The sequence below is a fragment of the Amphibalanus amphitrite genome, unplaced genomic scaffold (genome assembly GCF_019059575.1).
Source record: "Amphibalanus amphitrite isolate SeventyFive unplaced genomic scaffold, NRLGWU_Aamphi_draft 000492F_arrow, whole genome shotgun sequence".
NCBI lineage: Eukaryota > Metazoa > Arthropoda > Thecostraca > Balanomorpha > Balanidae > Amphibalanus > Amphibalanus amphitrite.
The window spans coordinates 386,812-413,187 of record NW_024881986.1 but is presented as its reverse complement, the minus strand read 5'-3'; the positions used below and the strand labels follow the sequence as shown (position 1 = coordinate 413,187).

General features: G+C 49.1%; 2 protein-coding genes across 2 annotated transcripts in view; both read right to left on the bottom strand.

Annotated features, from left to right (window-relative positions):
* Window positions 1–26,376, bottom strand: part of LOC122392591 — a 67,648-nt gene that overhangs the window by 40,860 nt on the left and 412 nt on the right. Inside the window, exons 2-3 of the mRNA XM_043387641.1 lie at window positions 22,791–23,140; window positions 22,060–22,286 (exon numbers count right to left, since the gene is read on the bottom strand). Coding sequence (XP_043243576.1) covers window positions 22,060–22,286; window positions 22,791–23,140 — 577 coding nt within the window. The remainder of the gene's footprint in view (window positions 1–22,059; window positions 22,287–22,790; window positions 23,141–26,376) is intronic.
* On the bottom strand, window positions 16,493–20,544 carry LOC122392593. Its single transcript, XM_043387643.1, has 5 exons — window positions 20,343–20,544; window positions 20,103–20,219; window positions 18,696–18,909; window positions 17,788–17,930; window positions 16,493–17,231 (listed from the first exon to the last, which is right to left on the bottom strand). Exons 1-5 carry the CDS (start codon window positions 20,395–20,397, stop codon window positions 17,164–17,166), a joined length of 597 nt encoding a protein of 198 aa, XP_043243578.1. The 5' UTR covers window positions 20,398–20,544; the 3' UTR covers window positions 16,493–17,163.

Below are 26,376 nucleotides of genomic sequence, written 5' to 3'. Positions count from 1 at the left end.
GAGACTTTAGGGGCAGCGCAAATGAACAATAGGAGTATGTATGACGGGCGTAGACCCTCCTCTGTGCCAGCCAATATCTCCCGGAGACATTGCATTCAATTTTTAATGCACGGGGCCATCAAACAGTGAAGACCGGATCTATCTGGGTGTTACTGATCTCGAGATATAACATCTGAAAGTTAGGGCCACTATGGTCATGGTCGAAATTTCTGCGCTCAGTCCAGGTGTACAGAGGTCGGGTGCGTATTATTTAGGCCAGGGTTCATAATGTCCAGGGTACGATGTGTCCAGTGCTCGAAATGGCCAGTGCCTTGAATTGGCCAGTGCTCATATTGTCCAGGGTTTGCATGGTCCAAGAGGTTCTGGCCAGGGTTCATAATGTCCAGGGTACGATATGCCCAGTGTCGAAATGGCCAGTGCCTTGAATAGGCCAGAGTTCATAATGTCCAGGGATTGCATGGTCCAAATGCGGCCAACTGGCTGCAGATAGGGTATATTCAAAGAGGCCAGGGTTCATAATGTCCAGGGCACGATGTGTCCAGTGTTCGAAATGGCCAGGGTTCATAATGTCCAGGACACGATGTGTCCAGTGTTCGAAATGGCCAGGGTTCATAATGTCCAGGGAACGATGTGTCCAGTGTTCAAAATGGCCAGTGCCTTGAATGGGCCAGAGTTCATAATGTCCAGGGATTACATAGTCATTGAAAGTGACGTCATTATGTAATAACACGGAACCAGCTCAATGCGAAGCAGTGCAGTGCCGAAGGCAATGCCTTAGGAGAGATTACAGGCAATAGTAAATCAAATATTTTTAGGTTAAGTGGTTATGTATCTGGCTTCAGGCCTTCGGCCTGAAGCCTGATGCATAACCACTTAACCTAAAAATATTTGATTTACTATTGCTTGCAATCTATTCATGCGAGAAACTATTTCCTTATCCCCGGTAGGCAAACATCATTACCTTAGGTTAGGTTAGGTTAGGTTAGGTTAGGTTAGGTTAGGTTTGGTTTGGTTTGGTTGACTGTGTAATCCCTGGACACTATGAACTATGGCCAATTCAAGGCACTGGCCATTTTGAACACTGGACACATCGTGCCCTGGACATTATGAACCCTGGCCATTTCGAACACTGGACACATCGTGCCCTGGACATTATGAACCCTGGCCATTTCGAGCACTGGACACATCGTTCCCTGGACATTATGAGCACTGGCCTCTTTGAATTTACCCTATCTGCAGCCAGTTGGCCACATTTGGACCATGCAAACCCTGGACAATATGAACACTGGCCAATTCAAGGCACTGGCCATTTCGAGCACTGGACACATCGTACCCTGGACATTATGAACCCTGGCCTAAATAATACGCACCCACATTATGAACCCTGGCCAGAATGAATGTTCCCCACAGAGGTCTATGCCCCCTCCCCCCCTTTACTTCTGCTACGATATCGTCGCAACGCGAGGAGATAGAGAAGCGAAACTTTGCACACATCTTCCTGAATACCTAGCCGAGGTTGTGTCCAAATTTGGTGTCGATCCCATTTGTAATGATGTCACAGTGACGTCATAAGTGAAATTATAGATTTGCGACTCTCATATTCCTCACGATACATCAGATATATGGGACCGAATATAAAGGGTCGATTATTGGTCAGAAACTAGATGGAAGTGTAGTTAGATGTTTTAGGATGACAGCAGGTGCTGTCTAGTTCATTTACTGTTGAGTTTCATGCTCAGCGTCATCATAAACGGTCCATATCGGAAAACGACAAAACTTTATGACGTCACTGTGACGTCATCTTAGGTGCTACAACCACCAAACTTTCCTCAAACATTGCCTAGGTATTCATTTGCAGCTATGCTAAGTTTCACGTTCGCAGCTCATCAGGTTTCGGAGATATTTCACAAAACGTAAAGGGGGGCGCAACTTTATGCCCCCCCCCCAGCGGCTCGTTGGTTAACTATTGACAACAAACCTTCGGTTATCCTACCACCCTGTCGCGTTTTTTGCGTGTGAATAAAAAACCGCGGCGCGTAGCGCCCCGCCGCCTGGAGTAGCTATTTGTACATCAATTTTGGACAATGTGTGAAAGTTTTGACCCCAGGTCATGTCAGGTCAGGTCACCAGGTCAAGTTAACTGACCAAGCCTAAAAAAGTTTGCAATCATGTCCAGCCTGCAGTGTTTTTCAGAAAAGTTTTAAGCTTGGTGGATTGCATGATGTTATGGGCGCCTACAATTTGCATATCTCGGATTTTTTATATCCGTGACCTAAGGTCAGGTCAGTGGCGTGACCTTACCATTATAAGTCAACGGAGAAAAATGGAAATGCCTCTAGATCCGTGTGTACGCATAGGAACAGCCCAAATATTTCAGAATCACAATGATTTAGACCACCCGTGACGACCATGGTGTCTTTTTTGCTGATAGCCTCTAGAAAGGTCATCCGAGGTGTAGTGGCCGATGGCCGCTCTCCGCCCGGTTACGGCCGAGCCATGTGGTGGCCACGTGCGTCCGGTGGTCCCGCTCGAGGCGAGGCCCGGCTCGGGTCACGTGAGGGCCCGCTGTCGTGATTGGCCGCCGCCGGCGTGTGCCGCGAGGGAGGAACGAGGTGACCTGGGGCCGGTGCTCGCTGCGCCGGCCCACTCTCTGTCTGTGACTCGTGCGGTGAGGACGGTAAAGAACAAATACAGCGTCCTACTAAGTGCATCTTTGTGTGGTGGGCGGTGACATAAGTGGCGGAAGACGGTGCGAGCAGTGCTAATCGTGGCTGCTCCTGATACCTGTCTTTATGTCCTGGGGCCCACTACTTTCTCTCTCCTTTTCTCATTGAGGGTGTGGAGGGAGGCGGCTGCGGTGTCTCGCCATCGAGTCACCGAAGCTGACCGCGAGTGAAGTGTCTTGCCATCGGGATACAACACTCGTGGCCTCCTCGTTCCTGGGGCGGCCAGTCGGTTTCGGTCAATCTCGCCATCGAGATCCCGGAGCATCTCAGATTCGTCTGACCACAGCAGCCTCGCCATCGAGGGGCTGTGGTCACTCGGCGGCTACCGCATTCCTTCCCATCCTCTACCAGAATCCACTTTCTCCTCACCCTGCACCACAGCCAGTCAGTCAAATCAAGTGTCGCTGTACGCAACTACAGACCAGAGGACGGCGTGGCGACATTTTCTGGTCCTCCGGGCCGGATCTCAACCGGAGATCCCATCGCAACTGCTGAATGGATGCAGAATACAGTTGTGAAACTCAAGCAGTCGATCCTACAATGGCTGAAGCTCAGCGTGCCGCCAAGGATCAGGAGCTTGCTGACCTGCGCCGACTGCGTGGATGCAAGAGGGCTGCTACGACAAGGGCCAGCAAAGCAGTAGAAGTAGAGATAACAAGACATGCTAATCGTGACCGCATCCATCAGGTCAGCGCAAGACTAGAAGAAGCATTTGCCGATTTGCGAAAGACTCATCAGACATATGAAAGCAAGCTGGGAGACGAAGAGATTGAAGAAGCTCAAGCATATGCCGATCATTTCGAAGAAGAAGAGCTAGCCATCCAGGGCAAGATTCAACAATATCTCCAAGAGCTGGACGAAGTTCGTTCATCAGCTACCACTTCCCGCCGTGGGCCGAGTCGCGCCAAGTCATATACGTCAGCAGGGACGGCCGCTTCAGTCCGATCAAGAGTGGTCGCCGTAGAATTGGAGGATGCGGATTGCAAGCTACAAGACGTCAGGGCCCAGGTAGAAGAAAGTCGCCGTAACATGATGGAGAGGCAAAGGGCGGAGAAACGCCAACGTGAAGCTCAGCTCGAAATGGAGAATCTCCGACAACAAGAAGAGTGGGAGCTTCAAGAGCGCGACAGTGCACTTCAGCTGAAGATAGCTGAAGAGACTCGAAATCGAGCAGCAAGAAAGGTCCGTCTCTATCGCGCTGCTGAAGATGACCTGAATTGGGATCGTCGTCATGACTTTGACGAAGCTGTCGCTGGGATGGGAGAAGAAGCAAAGCCAACACGTGAAGGTGTCTGTGAGGGCACTGCGACATCCATGGGTAACTGCGGCATGCACTCTCAGCGTGATCAACATAGGGACGAGCGGCAGGAAGGTCACGCCGCTGCCACACACCATTTGGCATACGAAAACTGCGCTGTGAACGACGCCGTGCAGCCGACGACAGCCGATCAAGCTGCGACTGGGGCACCACTTGAGGCCTCAGCTGGAAGTGCAACCACAACCCTAGATCCCAGTACCTGGATGATTCCAGATGTTTCTCAAGAGCAAGCACGCTCGAGTCAGTCAACAGCGTTCTCCAAGAGTGTACCGAGCCTCAGCCTCCACACCTATCGAGGGGATCCCGCTGACTGGCCTCGTTGGATCAGCCTCTTTAAAGTGCTGGTCCACAATCAGACATCGCTGACGAATGCAGAGCGGATGACTCATCTGCAGCAAGCAGTTGAGGGCCCTGCCCACCAAGCCATTGAAGGGCTTTTGTTTGATGGATCGCTGTACGAGCAAGCACTGAAGACGCTATATGAACGTTTCGGTCGGAAAGACGAAATCAGCCAGGCAAGTCTCAATCAGATGTTTTCTACCCCAGCACCAAGTGTGAATAGCTTGGCGTCAATGGAGAGGTTCAGCTCCGCCATCAGCAACACGGTCATGACTCTGCGAGCCCTGGGCTACTATCATGATCTGGGGGCAAGCGACACCCTCCGCAGAGTGATTGCCAAGCTCCCTGACGAGCTGACTTATCAGTGGGGCCAAGAAGTCTACAGGATGCGACCAAACCAGCCCAATCTGGAGATGTTTAGCGAGTGGCCAGTGGCGGCGCCACGAATTTTCGCCAGTGGGGGCAAGATTGAGGTGACCCGACTGTTGTCTGATACGCCGATCTGCAAAATCCATGAGCATCGCGGGCCCGGAAGGGAAGGGGGGGGGGCGTTTTCGCCTCCCCCCTGGCGAATATTTCCGATACCTCACGAACGCTTAGGGATAGAAAGACGAAACTTACTGTACCTTATCCCCCATTAATTTGACATCTTTTGAAGCAAACAAATTGGACCTAGCCTCCTTGATAACGTCTCAGGGCCGATTTTTCTAGACTCCTGCACGGCAAACTTCGACGTCAGTCGTCACAGACGTAAACTTCAATCAGATGCCCAAAATAGAGTTTTAGAGATAAAGACAAATTACGAGCACGGTTGTGTAGCAATTGACCTAGAAAAATTACTTAAGTATTTTTGGTGACCTCAGGTCAGAGGTCAGGTCAACGACCCTGAGCTGGGATTTTAGTTTAGTTCGCAAATAACTTCAGCAAAAATGGTCCTAGAGCTGCGGCAGTGGTACCTTCGCATTCGTCTTGTCGAGACGCGTCGAATGACATACATGTAAATTGTTTGGAAAAGGTCAAGTTTTATGTTGACTTCATGTGACCTCGAATGACCTTTGGTTGACTTTTACACATGAAAGGTCGTTTGTGATGATTTCGTAGCCACTGGTCATGATTCTGGAATCCATTTTGCTATAAGCATTCATTTAGAGCATCAGGATGGCAAAACATGTCTTAATTATTATGCCTGAGTTGTATAAGTGAAATAGTCTCTAGCAAGGATACTCTTGTGACTTTGACCCTGTGCTCTGTAGGGGAGAGCGGGGCCAGTTGAACCACTTTTTATATATTGACATGCACAGCGAGATCTAGTTGTCATATCGAAAAATGCACAATGCCATGAAAAAATATGCTCTTTTGGCTTTATTTTAAGATATGTAAAATTATGTTTCAAACATATTTTGCTGCCAAACGCACGCTTATAAAACAGCTCTACACCCGTTTCAAATGACCCCGATGCGAGGGTCAATTGAACCAGCCCATGGGGTCAATTGCACCTATCCTTAACAATGAGATGTTTTCCTCTTTAAGGCCACTTTCTTAAGGAGATATTTTGTCCGGTTTACTTTTCCAAATGCTACATTCAATAGGTCGTTGGAAAGCTAGAAGTGCAAAGTTCCTCATAATAGGTGACATAAAGTACATAGACTATGGTAAAATGGGCGGATGAGGAAAATGAGAAATATCTCAGGCTATAGTGTGCTTTCAAGCAAAAGGCTGGAGAAAAAGGGGTCAAAAGTTGAGCTCTATTAAACTACTATTTCAGTTTAAAAGCTCATTTCAAAGGTGGACTATTTCCTTTAATGTTTACAGCCCCTGAACAATAACCATTGCAAAGGTCACCGGGGTCCATTGAAACGGCCTGTGGCCCTGTTTCAACTGACCCTCAGAGAAGCGTTTCAATTGACCCCATCCGCTCCCGCCATCTCGCACGCGCCGTAAAGCACCTGTCAAACGAGCTGGAGGGACGGCATCATGCTGAATGAAGGGCCAAATAAAGTGTTATTCCGGAGCCAGGAGTTCTTCTTTCAGCAAACAAAGGTATATGAGATATCACAAAATATTCATAAAAACGATTTCTCCCAAACGCCCCACAAAAACACAAAAACAAGTGTCAAATCAAAATTAACGTCCGTTTGCCGCCCAAACGCCGTTGACAAAGGAAGTGGTCGAGCGCGGATGCGCAGTGGTGTCGGCAACGCCATATGTTGCATACTGTTGAAAATAAAGCCATGTTTCATCTGACCCCGTGTTTCAACTGGCCCCGCTCTCCCCTACCAGCCTTGTATCGTAAGCTTAAGCACAAATAAGGGTCCGCTAAGCTCCAAAACATTTCAAAACATCGCGGAATCTAGTATACAAGATATAAGAAAAATGCAAAGTTTGTGGTCAGTTTTGCGCATAACCGTGACCTTGAATTTGAATGTTATGCACATCATCGGAATCCGAATCCCCAGACTCTCTTCGTTCGTTTACCATCCATTTTAGCCGGTTTTATACACCATGCCGTCCTCTGGAACACGTACTTTGAGTGAGACCACTACAAAAGTGCCGGTTTTTGCCTTTGACCTTGACTTCTGACCTTGAAAATTGGCCTGAGGTCAAAAAGTTTAGGTGCTTTAGAATCTTCTCGTAGATATCTTTCGTTTGGTACCATTTTTGTTTCTGTAGCTGCCTTATTAACGTTGTTAGACAGGTGGGGGAGGGGGGGGGGCTACCCCGGGCTGCGGTGGTTAGGATTACCCCCGGGCCCGGACGGGTTAGGGTCGCGAACAAATAAAACTATAAAACTAGATTGCGACTTGCGTGACACAAACCTGTGAAAACGTTATGTTGTTCGTTGAGATGTAAAATGGCGTATTCCTCACAACAATAGTCGATACCTAGTTCTCTCTTTCCCGTAGAACGTATATGTGCGATTCTCTCACACACGATTGATACCTATACCAGAATAAGCTCCATTAGGGCGACCCACATACATTACCAGATAACCCGAACATACATACCTATCACATTTTGTCATACCTCCCTGAGCTCAGTCTCAGTGTCAGTCTAAGGGTTCCCAAAAGAGGGTGATCTCTTCTCTGGCCGACTTTTGACAAACTGCCTCTCAACCTCCTGGAGGTCAAGCTCGAGGGGCGAGTGCAGCCTTCTGTTGAATGAAAATGAGTAGGAGAATGAGTGGGAGTAGGAGAAATGCGACAGACGGTCCGAGAACGAACGTTCTGCTGATGCACTTGATACGGGGACCGTCTAAAACAGTCGTACTATTATAACCGCCTATCATGAATGTTGCACCGGTCTTCTGTTCCCTTGTCAATATCAGCCAAATTTTGTGGGGGCAAAAACATAGTCTTGCCCCCACGGCCTCCTGCCAGTGGGGGCAGCCTGCCCCCACTGCCCCCACGGTGGCGCCGCCCTTGCGAGTGGCTGAAGATCCAGGTGAACGTGTTGAGCTACACCACTCGCCCGAGCCGTGACCCCGAAAAGAGGAAGACTGTGGTGACTCCGAAAGAGACCATGACGAGGCGGACGACATTGGCCACTTCCGCATCCTCACCGCGTGAGGAAAGCCATAGGCTCAGGCCCTGCGTCGTCTGCGAAGGGGAGCACAAACTGGAAAACTGTCCTGATTTTCAAGCCCAGGCGCTGGAGGAAAAGCTCGTGACTGTGAGACGGGAGCGACTGTGCTGGGCGTGTCTCAGGAAGGGGCACTTCGTCAGATCGTGTAGATCTGCCAAGCGCTGTGGCACAGATGGATGCAGGGCGACACATCACAAGCTTCTACATACGCCCAGAGGTGATTCAGGGGGCGGGGAGAGCAGCGGCAGAACAGAGAATCGCCTGAACAGAGAAGATCCGATCGTTGGTGCAGCCATGACGGAAGCCACAGACACGCTTCTACAACTGGTTCCTGTCAGAGTTCACGGCCCGAGCGGTGACAAGGATGTTGTCGCTCTTCTGGATCCGGGGGCGCAAACGTCACTCTGCTGTGAGAAGGTGCTGCAAGAAATCGGTGTGAAGGGGGAGCGTGAAGAGCTCAGACTTCAGAACGTCGAAGGAAGCGGACAGAGACAGTCATCCATCCGTGTTCCGTTGACAGTCAGCCCTATTTCTGCCGATGCCAAAGAGGGCCACATCGTAATCCCGGAAGTTTGGTCTGTGCCAAGATTGAATGTCACTCCACCCAGCATCAGCCGACGACAGACCTCCAGCTGGAATCATCTGCAGGGTCTCGACTTTCCTCAGTACAGTGGTGCACGTGTCGAGCTGCTGCTCGGGGCCAACATACTGGAAGCTGTCCTGCAACGGGAGATCAGAGTGGGAGGTACCGGCCAACCGGTCGCAGTGAGGACAGATTTCGGTTGGACCCTGACTGGATCTGTGTCGCCACTGGTACGCCGTAGTACGCGGCACGTCATGTTTGTACGCAAACAGTCAACAGATGAAGAGAACCTGAGTGAGCTGGTTCAAGAGTGGTGGACCACTGAAGCCTTCGGCACGAAGATCAACGTCAAGGACGCAAGATCTCGAGAAGATCTCCGTGCATTGGCTCTTCTGGATCAAGAAACCAAAAAGGTCGGGGAGAGATACGAAACCTGCTTGCTGTGGAGTGAGGAAAATCCGACGTTCCCCGACAACTCAAGACAGGCGTACTACCGGCTAACATCAACAGAAAGGAAACTGGAAAAGCATCCAGAACTGGCAGACAACGAAGAACAAAAACAGGCGACGTCAGTGAATGTCATCGCAGCATCAACACGACCAGAAGAACCGGACCCAGCGAAGTATTCATCGTGGATCAAGTACAAGCGAGTTGTCGGCTGGATCAAGCGTTTTGTGCACAACCTGAAGGCGTTCTTGCCTGGCCGACAACCTCCATTATCAGGTCCACTATCACGCTCTGAGATGGTGGAGGCCGAAGTCTGGATCATCAGACAAGAGCAGTTCACAACGTACGGGGAAGAACTCCGATGTCTGGAACAGCGACAGCCGATCCAGACCTCCAGTCCTCTGCTCTCGCGGACACCGATCTGCGACAGCAATGGCCTGGTCCGTGTTGGAGGACGCATCGGGAAAGCATCTATTCCCGAGGAGTCCCGACATCCGATCATACTGCCGAGGAAAAGCGAGCTCGCCAGGCTCATCATCATGCAAGAGCATGTCCGTCATGGTCATGCGGGGACAGAACACACGCTGAATGAAGTACGGCAGAAGTTCTGGATTCCCCAAGGACGTGCAGAGGTGAAGAAGCAGCTCCGCAGTTGCCTCTATTGTCATCGACGCAGAGCTGCTCCGGCGCCACCAAGGATGGCTGAGCTTCCCGCTCAGAGACTCGAAGCCGATCATCCGTTCAAGAACGTGGGTGTGGACTACTTTGGACCACTGCGAGTGAAGCGGTTCCGAAGAACTGAGAAGCGATACGGACTGCTGATAACGTGCTTGGCGACCCGTGCTGTTCATCTGGAGGTGACACATTCGCTGGAAGTGGACAGCTGCATCATGGCCCTCAGACGCTTCTTCTCTCGCAGATCCCAGCCAGCAGTTATCTTCTCGGACCGCGGTACCAGCTTTATCGGCAGCAACCGTGAACTACGCGAAGAGCTGAAGGTGCTGCTAGCGCAGATGCCTGAGCGCCTGAGCGCCTTGGAGATTGACTGGAGGTTCAATCCACCAACGGCCAGCCACATGGGTGGTGTTTGGGAAAGGATGGTGAGGTCGGTCAAGACGTGCCTGCAGGCAGTCGTCGGATCTCAGCTGCTGACCGATGAAGTTCTCCTGACTGTGTTCGCGGAGGTCGAACACATGATAAACAGCCGCCCACTTACCTATGTGAGCTCCGATCCATCTGATCCCGAAGCATTGACTCCTAACCACTTCCTGCTTGGTCGTGCTTCCCCACACCTGGCACCAGTCCTGACAAGAGACAACGACATGTGCAGCCGTCGGAGGTGGAGACAGTCGCAAGCTGTGGCTAAACACGTTTGGAAAAGGTGGACTCGAGAATACATACCGACTTTGACACAGCGGAGCAAGTGGCGCCAGGAAAGAAGAAGCCTTCAAGTAGGGGACCTGGTCCTCATGGCTGAGTCCGATCTGCCCAGAGGAGCATGGCCTCTGGCCAGGATCGTTCAGGTCTTCCCGGGTAAGGACGGAAGAGTCCGGTCAGCTGCGCTACGGACCTCCTGCGGAAAGACGTACACCAGACCAGCAGCAAAGATCTGCTTCCTGGAGGAAGAGTGCCGTTGATCGCGGGAGCTGGGCTGCCTGGTGGCTGAGAATCATTCGCGAGGCGCGCTGTGCGGTGAGCAATCGTACAGTGTTTGATATGTGAGGTGAATGTTTGAGCCATCGCTAAAAAAAGTTAGCTGGCAGCGGTGTTTATATGTCTTGTATGTTTGTAACAACGACTTTGGTAACTGTGAAGAGTGAAGACACATTTATGTTCTAAAGGCCGCGAACGTGAGAATGTATAATGTCTATATGTAGCATTGGCGCGTCGGCTGAGCATTGTGTAGTGTTGCTGCGAGGCGCAACACGGTGGGGGAGTATGTAGTGGCCGACGGCCGCTCTCCGCCCGGTTACGGCCGAGCCATGTGGTGGCCACGTGCGTCCGGTGGTCCCGCTCGAGGCGAGGCCCGGCTCGGGTCACGTGAGGGCCCGCTGTCGTGATTGGCCGCCGCCGGCGTGTGCCGCGAGGGAGGAACGAGGTGACCTGGGGCCGGTGCTCGCTGCGCCGGCCCACTCTCTGTCTGTGACTCGTGCGGTGAGGACGGTAAAGAACAAATACAGCGTCCTACTAAGTGCATCTTTGTGTGGTGGGCGGTGACATAAGTGGCGGAAGACGGTGCGAGCAGTGCTAATCGTGGCTGCTCCTGATACCTGTCTTTATGTCCTGGGGCCCACTACTTTCTCTCTCCTTTTCTCATTGAGGGTGTGGAGGGAGGCGGCTGCGGTGTCTCGCCATCGAGTCACCGAAGCTGACCGCGAGTGAAGTGTCTTGCCATCGGGATACAACACTCGTGGCCTCCTCGTTCCTGGGGCGGCCAGTCGGTTTCGGTCAATCTCGCCATCGAGATCCCGGAGCATCTCAGATCCGTCTGACCACAGCAGCCTCGCCATCGAGGGGCTGTGGTCACTCGGCGGCTACCGCATTCCTTCCCATCCTCTACCAGAATCCACTTTCTCCTCACCCTGCACCACAGCCAGTCAGTCAAATCAAGTGTCGCTGTACGCAACTACAGACCAGAGGACGGCGTGGCGACACGAGGTCATTTGAGGCTTCAAACAGATTTTTGTCAATAACTTTCGATTGGAAAGAGATAGGACGTTGGGAATGGCCTCATTGTGTTTGTCTTGTTCAGACGCATCGACTGATATGCAGCATGACCTTTTCCGGTCAGGTCATGACCTTGACCTGAGGTCAAATTTTCAAGTTGACCTTTCAAGGTCAAATTATATTTCATTCGACGCGTCTCGGCGAGAGGAACACGACTCTGGCAATAGAAATGTTGTGGCCTGTTTTAGTCAAAAGTTATTGTCGAAAAACACATTTCGTAAAACAGCTTTTTTTAGTTTTTGCCCTCTGGATGCTAAACCATTGACCTGAGGTCAATTTTGATGATGACCTTATCAAAAGAAAAGTTCATAAGCTATCGATTGCTTTTCCATCCGTTTTCTTAACTAGCATAGTTCCTGAGATAAATGCATGTTTTCTCAGAAATATAATGACATTTGGCAAATTTTGACCTTTGATGACCTCCAGTGACCCCAATATTGCTCTAAGATGATTAATGACCGAAATACTTTCAAACGTACGCATTGAGAGCTATCGACTGCTTTTTACTGCGTCTTTCTAGCCCTCTTAGTTTTTGAGTTAGAGGTAGGTGGTAACATATGCCCCCCCCCCCCCACACACACACACACTAGCACTAGGGCGAAGTTGGCTGATACCGCCAACTGGGGCGCGGGTTAAAATCTGAAAGATGAGGGTGACGGGCCTGGTACGATCTATCGTGGAATACCCCAGTAAGCACATACATACATACCTACCTATGGCTAGCCGGCGGACGCCTGTTGGTTGACGTAACCTGACCGCAGCCGACTTTCCCCAAATACATGAATACAATGATCAAAACTGAGTTGATAATAGCGATTAGCGAATGCCTAACAATTATAAAACTAATACCTAATGCTTAGTAAAATGCTGATAATTGTGTCTCGCTGGGTCACATGGAGTCAGAAGCAGTGGCGGATCCAGGGGGGGGGGGGCAAAATGGGCATTTGCCCCCCCCAAACGGCATGATTTTAACATTACGCCTATGGACGATGCATGGAAAGAATCGATAAATTTTTATGGTTTGCCCCCCCCCCCAAACCTCTGAGCTGGATCCGCCTCTGGTCAGAAGGTCGTTCCTCTCCAAGTCCCAGCGGGGCGCGGGTGAAACTGAAATCGCTTACCTTACGTCTTTCAGCAGCACACCTTTCGTCCTAGACCTCCAGCCTCTGTCTGGGGTCACAGGGTTTGAACTGCGCAGTGCCTCCCCCTGTGTCCCTTTGTCATGAGGCCGAACTAACCCATTGACGCGGAGCGGTGCAACAATTTGATGACGTCAGCAGAGTTACCATGGTAACGTGACAACACGAGCCGAGCGGTGTGCAGACACTGCCCTCCCCGGATATGCAAGTTGCAGTTTCTGCTGGCGGCACATGCAAACTAGGTGGTCGAATTGAGTGCCCTTGACAAGAAAGTACAAACTAGATGAAGGTCCATGTTTAGCCCGCGTCCTGCTGGAGGGGGGGGGGTTTGAACACCCCCCCCCCTAATGGTTTTTCGCGAACGCCGTTTTTGGCACACCTTATCATACATCAATTCTACACATGTTGTAAAAATTTCAGACAAAGGTCATTCAAGGTCAGGTCACCAAGTTACTTGAAGTGACCTCACCTTATAAAAAGTTCCAATGTCTGCCATATAGCTACACCTAGTGACAGATTGCTTTGAAACTTTCAGCGATTGGCGCTCCAAATTTGGGTACCTGTAGGGAATTGACTAAAGATTATTGCGACAAAGTTTCAAAAAAATCGGTCGGAAAATTTTTGAGATATCGAGGTTTTAGTGACGTCATGATTTCTGAGTTTTCGACCAAAAACGGCATATGTTCGAAAAATCATATAAAATCACAGAATAGACATACAGACATGCCGCAAACACCATTAGACTGCCAATACCATGAACAATGAAATGGCTATCTTCGATTATTGATTATCGTTCCGCATTTTCCAAAATCTTGAACTGAATCTTGGCAATTTCTCGTGACTACTTCACGACCATGATACATGTATTTCTTAAATTGAACTTTTTTAGCCAAACACGTACACATATGATAAAATGAATGCCACCATCGTGTTCTACGCCCCAAATTACCCATAAAACATGTGTCACAGGCTGCGAATATCAGTTTTGATTTTCGGGGATATGTGCCTGCCCGGTTGACCTGACCTTGACCCTGACCTATGCTTGACTGACCCCTACATGGAGCTGACACTCTTGTAGGCCTTATATGATGGATTGTGCACCGTTTTGACAGAGTTTATGACGAGAGGCGCCCATTTCGAAGTCCTGAAGTCCATGCTACTGAAAGCCCGATTTCAGGTGTTTGACCTGACCTTGACCCGACCTGTGACCTCAAAATTCAATTTTAAAGTACTCATCTGAAGCGTCTCGTCGCGTTCTTTCGTTTGCCGCCTCGTGCGTTTCGCTGCGCCTATTGGTTCTCGAGTTATCGGCTGGGGGCGTTTAACGCCCCCCCCCCCCCCAGCAAACGGTGGGTGGCGAAATACCCCAGCAACTGCCGGGTTAACATTAGCCCTATGGGCGTTGCATGAAAAGAATGGGACCAAAAGTCGTCAGTGCCCCCCCCCCCCCTTAATTGAAGGTGTTCCGCCGCTACTGCTCAGATGCCTTCGTTTGCTGAATTGGCGAAGAAACTGCGAGTGCAATTGCGTTCGGAAAGTGAGATGGCTTTTCAAAATTTAATTTGATGAGTTTTCATAACAACTTATAACGTCTTACCTAAAAATAATTGCATGCAGCAGTAGGTATTGAAATTGTAATAACACCCTCTACGGTCAAGGTGCCAAGCCTAAGCCAAATGCTGACACTACATATGTCGTCGTTTCATTTCATTCAGTTCACGCTTCACAATGACAATGACTTGCTTGCCACTAGTAATTCAACAATGGAATTTGGAAAAGTATTTTCAAGATTTTGATTCCAATCCTCATTCCATCCTACAATCGAGCAATCACGTTTGACGGTAAACAATTATTTTCGGTTGATCTATTGTTACCCAGCGAGCCATTTATTTTCGTAATGTGGACATATATGTATAACACAACTTAAAGTCGGAAAGTGGGCAGTATGCAAACTGCCCAAGCTTTTGGGCGGTATGTATACTGCCAAGGGGTCGGGTAGTACCTATGCATACTACCCGGGCGGTATGCATACCGCCCGGGCTGTTGGGTAGTATGCATACTGCCCGGGTAGTTTGCATACTGCCCAAGTTAGCATATGACCCGTAACATATACATAGGTACCCATGAGTTTCACCTTCAAAAAGGAGCTCATCAAGACCTAAAGTTCATCAAAATTGAATGACATTGACGCTACAATAAGCCAGAGGGCAAACTTCATTCCTTTTTTTAACTCACTTCTTCTTGCAAAAGTGAAGTGCACGTACAAATTATATGCGCTATATGCGGAGAATCACCATTCTTGTCGAATATTGTCTTAAAACAATGCAAAATTTCAAAGGTCAATGATTGGACCACGAACGTTTTCAGGTAAGGGTATTGATTAGAACTGAGTGATAAACGTTACGTCACTATTCACCACTTTTTAGAGGGGAGTACCTAATTGAGAAAACAACCGAAAGGCCCTATTGGACGCTTTCCCTCTATGTGATAGGGCCACTGGCGACATCATGCCGGTGATAGTAGCCACTGGCGACATCTAGCCTTCTAAAAGTGATAATGGCCCGCAATGGCGGTATCCAGCCTTCAGTAAAATAATAGCGGCCACTGGCGGTATCCAGCCTTCTAAAAGTGATAATGGCCACTGGCGGTATGCAGCCTTCTAAAAGAAATAGTGTCCACTGGCGGTATCCAACCTTCTCTAAAAGAAATAACGACCACCGGCTGTATCGCACCGCTGGATACTAAACCGTGTCCTGTATCCACCAGTCGATGGTATGGTGTCAGGGATCCGTACCCGTGCTGTGTCCATACAGCTGTAATATAACTAATACACACTGTACAGTCTACAGTTGACGGCAGAACGATGCACCGTTTCTCAGCGCTGAGAAATTGCCCGCTCGGGCAATCAGCTGCCTGCAGTGGTAGGCTGTGCCGCACTGCACCGGCTGGGTGACACATTGATCACCATAGACACACTTCATGTGTGATATTCAGCACAGCCTAAAGGCCTGGCTACACTATGCGTTTTCTGCGTGCGTTTTTTGCGTAATATCGTTCGAGAAAAAAAAGCTATAAATATAAACTTAACATTAGTTGACTTGTGCATTAGTTAGGTACAAAAGTTAAAACATCTCTTATATTAACTAAAATTTAATATAAAAAACATCACAAAAACGTTATTTCGTTTTTTATTCTAAAACGATATTACGCAAAACCCGCAAACCCGCAAAAAACGCACGCAGAAAACGGATAGTGTAGCCAGGCCTTTAGGGTCAGTCAACTGAAATGCTGGGCTGGTGGTGAGGGTAAAAAGTATGATTCCCCCTGTCCCCTGAGGGATACGTTTCCTGGAAATGACCTGATTTTTCTTTTTACTGATAGCTCTCTGGGTTTGGCTTAATTTTCACGGAGCACTTATACTAGGCAATCTGAAGTTGCACGCACTTTTTATGAAGCATCCGACATTAGAGCTCCACGTCACTTCAAGTAGGTGACTTCTTTTTATCACAACTTCGTATGACATTATGGAATGATATGTTCAAAGCATTGCATAATGGTCAGAAGCCTTACAATCCCTTTGACGGGTTACCGTCACTAAATGACAGCACTACATAGTTGCGCTTGGAAATCGCAGTAACATTTGTGTATTGAACGTCTGAACCACTGAGTATTTCAATCGCCATCAGCCCGTGATATCCCATGAGCGACACCGAACCGGACATATCCGGTCCAAACGAACCACAGCCGACCGGACCACCGACGGTCCGACACAGTGACGGGCGAGGTCCGATATCGCCCGGACCGGACACCCCACAGCTAGCTCCAACCACTCTCTGGTCTAAATTGAGACTACAACACAACAGCACAGCGGCGTGAGCCAGCGTGACGTCACGACAACACACGTGACGTCACCACGGCGGTACCGCCGGCACGGTGACAACGGTTCACCGATGGCTGGACACTGGCCCCGAGCGTGATAAATCTCGGATACTGAACAGTGAACATACCCACTGTCTATCAAAGCAGTGTCAACCTCAACAAACATAGCAATCTGTGGCCTGTGCCTAAATCAAATGACCATCAAGTGGCTACTCAACCCAAACCAGCCTGGTACAGCGGTAAAGCACCCTCGGACCTGACCCCATGGGACAGGGCGGCTCCGAACAACTCTGGATATGAAGGTCCAGGTGTGCAATGTGCTCCGTACAGCGCTGCCGACGGGACACGGTGCTGCCATCTGTTGTCGAGTTCCGACACTGCCGCCGGCACCGGAGCGGACGACGCACCGGGAAGGTATGTCGTCTATTTATAGTGGTACAAGGAGACTTTACTGTCGTTGGGAGGCTTAGTAAGCTTGTCGTATACAGACTCTGGAAACAGAACACGTCAGATTACACACTGATTGCTAGTGATGTTACATGGGGCAACTCAGACTGATGACGTCACCTATGTACAGTTATAGAAACAAATACAATGACAATGTGTGTATTAGTGATGTCAATAACGGAAAATCGGGATACCGATACCAAACCAAATGCCAACCAAAACCATGAAAAAAATACCGAAACCAAACCAACTTGGGAACATGAGGGAAATACCAACTTTTTACCGAATTCGTATCCTCTTATACATTAGCCGGATTCGTAATACCTACCAACAAAATACCAACAACATTAGGATCAAGATACCAAATACCAAGTTGGTATCGGTTTGGTATCGGTAAACCAAAAAGTTGGTATCCGATTGACATTTCTAGTGTGTATCACTGACACGTGACGTCATGAGGGCTGATACTGATACTGTGACGTCACTAACGGAGATACACGTCACCTATTGTGACGTCACGTGCGTCAGTGTCTGCGCGTATCAGAGAGGCCGGTGGCGCCGTGTCGGCTGGTGTGGGTGGTCAGAGACGCCGTCACTTACTGGAGACCCAGAGATAGATGGTACGGGACTGGCCACCGTCAAATCCCAGGTCTGTCTCGTGCAGGGCGGTCAGGACGGCCTGGCGGTTTTCGAGTGAGGAGGTGAGGTGCAGGTTCTTCAGTTTCCTGCAGGTCACTGCTATCCTGTAACAGATCATAACAAAACCCAACAGGTCAGTATACGGGACACAGTCACACAGTGGCACCAGCGCAGCGGGCGACTCAACACGGAGACACCATGTAGGTCTAATGCCATTCATAACAGAACATGTGCCTCCGGCTATCTCAAGTTCCCAGTCTGGTGCTGCAATCAGCTACCAACGTTTATTTATTTATTTATTTATTTATTTATTTATTCCTCGTCCTCCACACGGGATATGTTTTCCCATTTATGGGAGGGCTCCTGCTCCTCCTCAGGGCTACGGTGCAAGGCGGGAGCCCACCCCACCCACCAGTGACACAGTTGGGGACGCCAGTCCGGAAGCCGGGCGGCACCGGGGATCGAACCCGGGTCCTCCCGACCACAGAACCGACGCCTTACCAACTGCGCCACTGGAGCCGCCAGACTCCACGATACTATGTTTCACACGATACTATGTATATGAGCATTATACCACTCAATATTATGCCCACATGTATATAAAATACCAGTCCAGTCCAGATAACGTAGCTGCCCGTCCGTTTGTCCGTCTGTCTGTCTGTTTGCATCGCATCAACACAATCACCTGAATAAATAAGCCTGTCTTTGGATGCCTATTCTTCTGTAACGCGTTTGTTTCCATTTCCAGTGTCCCCGTGCCCGTACTGCTATGTATACCTCCAAGGCTTCAACGGATACGGTCATCCCTGGGGTTATTGCGGTCTATCCAGATACACCTAATACCCGCCGTCGCCGTCCGGCCGACTGACCTGCTGACGGCTGCCACCTCTGACTGGGTCAGGGCAGGGATGTCCGCGAGGGGCCGGGTGTCACTGAGCTGCACCGTATCCAGCTGGGAGCAGCCGTGGAGGGCGGCTAGCACAGTTTCGGAAATGACGCCTGATACAACAAGAGTGACGTCCTTCAAGCCGGTGAGGGCAGCCAGGAGGCGTCCCGTCGCTTCCGGTGTCACGGACGGTGAGTCTGTAAAACATAAAGACAGACACACATACCGACTGGAATGGCTGGAACTGAAGATGAATAATATTATCAGCAATATATGCTATACCAACAAGACGGACGCCTTTTTGGGAAACGGACAAGCGAGTGCAATAAAGGAATAGTGGAAAAGCGCAGTAGTAAGATCCAACTGCTTTATACAGGGTGATCCATAAAAATGGAACCCGTAACCTAACATGTCTGTAAGTCAGGAAATTTTCACTTGATTGATAAATTGCAAACACCATTAGAAAGAGCGTTCAATTATCTATAAAACCAAGTTGATTGTACCTACTTATTATTATAAATATTGCCCTAGACATATGCCTATAAAATTTGTGTCACGAAACTCGTGAAACGGTTTTGAACATTATGCGCAAATCAGTGATTACCGGTTTGCTGTTCTGACCATGTCGCTTGTTGGAGATTCATCAATAAAAATAGCTCATTCACGTGCTATTGTAAGGAAAGGAAAGGCTGACGGCCTGCTGGGACCAGTTGTCCCAGAGACTGCTGGCCCGCGCAGTCGGAGCTGTCCCCAAGCAATTGCAGGCCTGCGTGACGGCCCCCGGAGCTCGCGTTGAGCACATGCTGTGATGAATAGCGGAAGTTAGGAGTTAGGACGCGTGTATCTGTTCTACTGTGTGCTTCTGTGTTAACTTTTATGAAATAAAATTGAATTTGGAAGAGGTGTATTTCGCAAAAAGACAACAGATAGAGTGCTAACGGATTTCAGCGCATTGTTAAATTTGGCAATTTCGTTTCACTCAGTTTTCTGACGCTCATTCCACAAGTTAATAGTGTGCCAATGCTTAACAACAAACATGCACCAATTTGACGTTATTTTATAGAGAACGTAATGCTCTTTCTAATGGAGCTCGCAATTTGTCAATAAAGTGAATTCTTTCGGACCTATAGACATTTTAAGTTAGGGGTTCCAAATTTTTTGGATCACCCTGTATAGGCCATCCTTCTAACAAGTCCATAATAGCGTGGCAGCCTCGAGCGCCCACCGTTATTGAGAATAAGATGTATAAGCATTATACTCATACATAATAGCCAAATTCATATACTCATTAGCATGATCAGTACGATATGTGTTTAACGATAGGCGCTACGTTTTGTCAACTTGATAAAGTGCAGTAGTAAGCGGAACATAAAAGCCACGTGTTCCCTACATTTGTCATGGCCATTGGTCAGTGGTGCAGGGCAGAGACTGCCCAGCCGGCGCAGGGCAGAGACTCGCAGCTTGAAGCCGCGCAGGTTAGCCTTCTCCAGGGCGTGGCAGGTGGCCGCTGGAATGAAGCAGCACTAGTCAGTGAAGAAGTGATCGCTCATATCATCATATCGACAAGGAACGAGTTACAGCGGGACAAAGCGTACCATGTCGTGTCTAGTGCGTTTCACACAGGACTCACCGACCAGTCGAAGGTCGGTGTCTGTCTCAGCCGTCGGCGCCCGCAGTTCAGTCATCTTCGGCTGGTCCTGTGTCTTCACTACGAGCTCTAGGCCCGTAGCCGGCGCAGGGACTTCTCCACCTCGAGTTTGTTGATCGGTTAGCTCCCGCCGACAGTCGCCGACGATATCGTCGACGGCGGACCGCCACCGACGGGAGACTGTCGGCACCGAAGGAACAAAAAAAAGAAGGAGCACTTTGACGAGAACGTCATTGTTCATTTAAAGACAGCTTTGGTATCTTTAACCCGCGCCCTGCTTGGGGGGGGGGGGGTGTCACCCCCCTTGTGGTTTTTCGCGAATATCTTAAAAAACGGCGGCGCATACATCAATTCTACACATGTTGTGAAAATTTCAGACCAAGGTCATTCAAGGTCAGGTCACCAGGTCACTTGAAGTGACCTCACCTCATAAAAAGTTTCAATGTCTGTCATAGCTACAACGAGTGACCGATCGCTTTGAAACTTTCAGCGATTGCTAAGAGCAATAGCATGTACAAAATGTTTATCTCAGAATTTTGATATAGATGACCTAAGGTCAGGTCAATTTTGCGACCTCCCCATTATAAGTCTATGGGAGAACATTGAAATGCGCCTCTTTTGGACGACAGACATTATAAACACTCCCAAACACCGAATTACAAGTGGTTTAGACACACTGAACATGAAAATGGTGTCCGTGACCCTTGTTTATGCCCTGAGGTCATCTTAGGTCACGAATGGTATCTAACAGTTTTTCGCAAATAACTTTTGATAGAGGCATGCTAGAGCGATGAAAACGCCTTAGATGTGTTCAGCTCGACGATACGGATCGACTGATATGCAACATGACCCTTTCCGGTCAGGTCATGACCTTGACCTGAGGTCAAATTTTCAAGTTGACCTTTCAAGGTCAAGTTATAGTTCATTCGATGCGTCTTGACGAGAGGAACACGATGCCAGTAAAAGTAAGCTCGTAAAAGGCTTGGGTCAAAAGTTATTGCAGAAAAACTGTTTCCGAAAAAATCGGCTACTTTTACAGTTTTTGCCCCCTGCAGGCAAAATCGTTGACGTTAGGTCAAATCTGAGAGAATACTCAGAAAGGGCGCTAATAGGGCTATCGAATGCGCTTTTCCGCGGCGCTGTAGCTCTATTGGTTCCCGAGTTATGCGTTGGCTTCTTGGAAATTTTCGACATTAGACCTGGAAATCGGCGAAATTTTGCCTTCAATTACCTCTGGTGACCTGACCTTTGACCTGACCAAAAAATTGACCGAAGTGATTTCGTCATTATTTTTGACGCTCTGTCGAACGCCGCCTTCCGGGTATCGCTACGTGGCCCAGGAGCCGAGTTACAAGGGGGGGGGGGGGTGTTCAAACATCCCCCCCAGCAGGGCGTGGAAATCCAGGACCCCCAGCCGGGCGCGGGTTAATTAAAAGAAGAAGCTATTCTATAACAAAGAGTATACCGAGCAGCCCTGAATTCACATACGAATCCTGTGCCAGCCTGCCCTTTGCCAGTCTTTATACGGCCTTGGCCAGTCTGTCTGTCCCGGTTCCGGAGTGCCAGTGATGTAATGTCTCGTGCCGAGCTCGCCGGTTTCTAGGAAAGGAACTCCAAGAAGGACTGTATATCATAATGAAGCATGATCTATTATCTTTTCTACCGTCCTGCAAACAATGTCAGTTGCCAGAACACTTACCCCGCCTGGCGCGGATCATTTCCCAGCAGTCCATTTTGCTCAGCACCACCTTCAGCACGTCGTGGTCCAGGAGATAAATAAGAGAAGGCCATCGCGGTACAGCCTCTCGCACGTCACCGCCCGCCAGTCCCGCCTCCTCCTTATCTTGGGTGATGACGTCACAGGTGCTGATGACGTCACACTTGTCGCCGGTTCCGTCCTTCAGCGTCATCACCTCTTCGACGTCACTGTGACAAAATGACGTCAGAGTGACATGGTGTGACGTCATCAGAGGTCAGTGGTTAGGCGATAATTTCCAGATAGTTATCTTCACTTCCGGGGCAGCACCGTACCATTGACCTAGGTAAGGCCACAGAGTCCTTTCCCAAACCCTGTCTAGCTCCTGCTGCCTCCCAGTCTTTTACAGACAAGCTGGCTACCAAAACGAGTGTCACCTTACAGACAAACTATTCACAAAATAAGATGTACGTACCAACTCTTACAGACAAACTATCCACAAAATAATGCGTACTCTAACAGACAAACTGTGTACAAAACCGAATAACCTCTTACAAAGTTTCTTCACAAACAAATTTGACTCTTGCCTCCACAACCAGCTTGACATACAGACCAGCTGTCCACACCTTAAGAGTCATCTCTTGCAATCAAGGCCGGCTTACTGTTACTGTTAGTCCCTAGTGTCATCCCACCGATTAACCCCTGGTGCCACCCCTGCTGCCTCCCAGCCTCACCCCTGCGGACGGCCGGATGGCGCCGCTCGCCGGCGGACCTCCTGCCGCAGCTCCTCCACGACGACCTCGCGAGTGGTGCGCTCCTCGAGGACAGCCTGTCGCAGGCGGACCACCTCTTCACGTAGATGGACCACCTCCTGACGCAGTGTGGTGTTGTCTCCCTTCAGTGTGGCGTTGTCTCCCTTCAGTGTGGCGTTGTCTCCCTTCAGTGTGGTCACTTCTCCCTTCAGTGTGGCGTTGTCTCCCTTCAGTGTAGTCACCTCCCCCTGCAGGGTGGTCACTTCTCCCTTCAAACCAACAAACTCTTTACGAAGAGCAGCCAGCTCCCCGCACAGATCTTCTAAGTCCATCTGAAACACAAATGATAAGTAGGTATCCATTCCTATAGGCTTCCAGTAATCAGAAGAGACAATGACAAACAAACCATCTGTAATTAGTCTTTCTTGAAAGCGTTAACCCTCGCCCGCACATGGGGGGGGGGGTTGCCACCCCAGGTAGTTCTTTCTGCTCTGCACTCAACATTTTTAGAGCTGGAAGCCTGATTTTTCGTATAGCTGCTCCTCTATCCTTTCTTGATGTCCACTGAAAATTTCAAGTTTCTGCGGTTTTGGTTTCGGCGATCGGGTAGCCGGGTAGTGTGACAAAGAGGTTCTAGCTGGCTTGGCACCAGAAAACGGCATCGCCATCGGTGTATGATAAGCAGCGCACTAACACTTGATATCCAACGGTGACCCAAAACAGCAACATTTTTTTAGTTTGACCTGACCTGGAAGGTCAATGATTGACTTGAGAAGGTAAAACTGGGTACTGCATTGGATTCGTCTCTTCCAAAAAAAAAAATTGATCTTTACTGCGAAGCTCTATCTCCAACAGGAACGAAACGGCGCAGGGGGTGGCAGCCACCCCCCCCCCCCATGTCCGTTCTAGGATGGGAAAATGGCATGTGCGGGCGAGGGTTAACCCTCGCATGTGTGCGGCGTTTGCCAGCTTCTAATGTGTAGGGGGGGGGGGGTCGGTTGGACCCACCCCCTTGCCGTTTGGCCCCTGATCGAGCTAGAGCTTCGCGGAAAAAACGAGCGTGTTGCCCGTGACGAGAGGAAGCCGATGATACCCAATTTTAAGGTCCTAGGTCATTGGTTGACCTTCCAGGTCAGGTCAATGACCCAAAGTCGGGAAAATCGGGACCTATTAGAAAGTCGTAAAGTGTGGCTGCTAAGGGGTTTTTCGGGGTGCTGATCACGAATATCGTGTTAGTTTTGATCACAGATGATGTTTTTAAGCATTTAGACCAGGTCGGGTCAGGTCAGGTCAGGTCAACCAGTAGGTGTCGTGACAGGCATTCGTAGTACGTGTCAACCGCCTCTGACAGCTTCGTAACATGTTACAAAGGCACCAAAACTACTTCGTAAATGTTCAAATGGTTGCTAAATTCGAACTCAGCTCCAAAAACTAGCCTAGAAACATGTACAACTCGAAAAAGTGAACCGAGGTCGCCCGAGGTCACCAAAGGTCAATGACCTGACCTGACCTTCAGGTGACCTTGACACCCACCCTAATGCATGGGAGCAACATCAAATCACATGTTTGAACGTTTGAAACCACGAAAAGCTTGCAAACGCGCGGCAAATGCGAGCCGACATACGCGGAATCGCGATTCCGGCCAAACATGGTCTCGGAAAAGAGGTCACAGGTCAAAGGTCATTTTGGTCAGGGTCATGAAATTTTCAGGGTAGGTGTAAAATTGATCAATGTGAGGGTACTGAAAATTTCGTCGCGATCGGTAGCTTTTACGCGAGTTATTCGCGAAAAACCATGGGGGGGGGGTCCATCCGACCCCCCCCCCCTACACATGCGAGGGTTAATGTGAGAGCCGCGGTGCGGGGACACGAAAAACTACTCTGTTGATACTGCGGGCCATAGAAGCAAGGTCGTGGCCTATATCATACACGAACCTACACTAGCGGTAGTACCTATCTATTAGCCGTTTTCACGACGGCCAACTGGTACACACTTGGTGCACATCTGGTGCAGATCAGGTGCAGATTTGGTCAAATCAGGTTTAGTATGTCTCTTATAGTAGCTATCAGCTAGGGTTGCACTATTTGCTTATATGCCTGCTTTGTCATATTATTAGAGTATCATCGATGAAAACACTGAAATGAATTCATAAAATAAGGATATTTGCTGTAAAAGAAATTAGGTGCAGATTTGGTCAAATCAGATGCCTTCGCCGGATAGCTCGTCGTGAAAACAGCTGTAAACTACTCCTGCATGAAATAGGCGTCACCACAGCTTGACAGCTGGGCCGAAACAGTAAGCAAGGAGACCGGCCAAAGGTCGTGCTGTCGTAACTCTCCGTTGACCCCGTCCAAGTTACTCTTCGCTGTATTGGGCAAAACTTATGATAAATAGGCATCTTTTCCACACAATTTATAAAACTTCAAACCAAGGTCATTTAAGGTCAGGTGATCAGGTCACCTAGAGTGAGATATCCTTGAAAACAAATAATGTTCGCCATGGCATACGCAACAGGGGCGTCGCCGCGGGTCCCCAACTTGTACGGACACATTCTGTCAGCCGTAATACTCGTCAGATGCGTTAACCTGCACGCCGCGCCGCCTCAGGATACCGGCGGACCGGCGCCGCTGAGGCTCACCTATCGGGCGCTCATTGCTCTATCTCAGTATACCCCGTCACTTTACAGATAACTTATCACACATATAACAGATAACAGTCATATAACTTGACAGACGCCGACGGTGAACGACTTCAAAATGCTGAATATTAGGTAGAGTATAACTAAAAAAATGTGAATTTCTTTACCACCAATCTCATATCCTCATCATCTCCTATACGAGTTCCGGTTGCATATATCTTATATGCAACAGGAAAATATAACCGTTTGGCTGTGACGTGCCTCGACTAGATACAAAGTGCCGAGTGGATATTGTTTTTCTTTATCGGGCACCTGGACGTTCCAGGTATCCAAAGATTACCTGTACAGCGATTTCCAGTCAACAAGACTTCCCCGCGTCCCAGCTCTCCCTGCTCTCTACTTCTCTCGAGTTAATTAATTTATTAATTACTATTATAAGCTAATGACCCTGACTCAGCGGACCTCTGACCACATACCTTTTTCTCGATATTTTGTCACATGTCAGCTAGTATTACGATTCAGCGTACGGTGTATTTTTTCTGCGATTTTCTTTTTATGAGAAACATGCAGACACGTCAACGTGAAATGCTACATCGTGGAATCATATGCATGGATGTGTGTGAAGCCCATTGACTATATATGACTTCAGTTGACTTTTTTAAGTTTTACAGCTTATGAATATAGTTTCGGTGCCGATGCAGCATGTTATGCATCTGTCAGTGGCAGTGAACAGGTAAACACGATAGAGGGGTGACGCCTACTGGTTGACCTGACCTGACCCGACCCGACCTTCCCTTCCCCAAATGCATCGCTCAAAACTCAGTTGATAGTAGCGAATGCCTTATCATTATGAAAATGACTTACGCTTAAACATATGCTGAATGTAATGACTCGCTGGTTTCAAGGTCTCAGCAGACCGCTCCCCTCCGG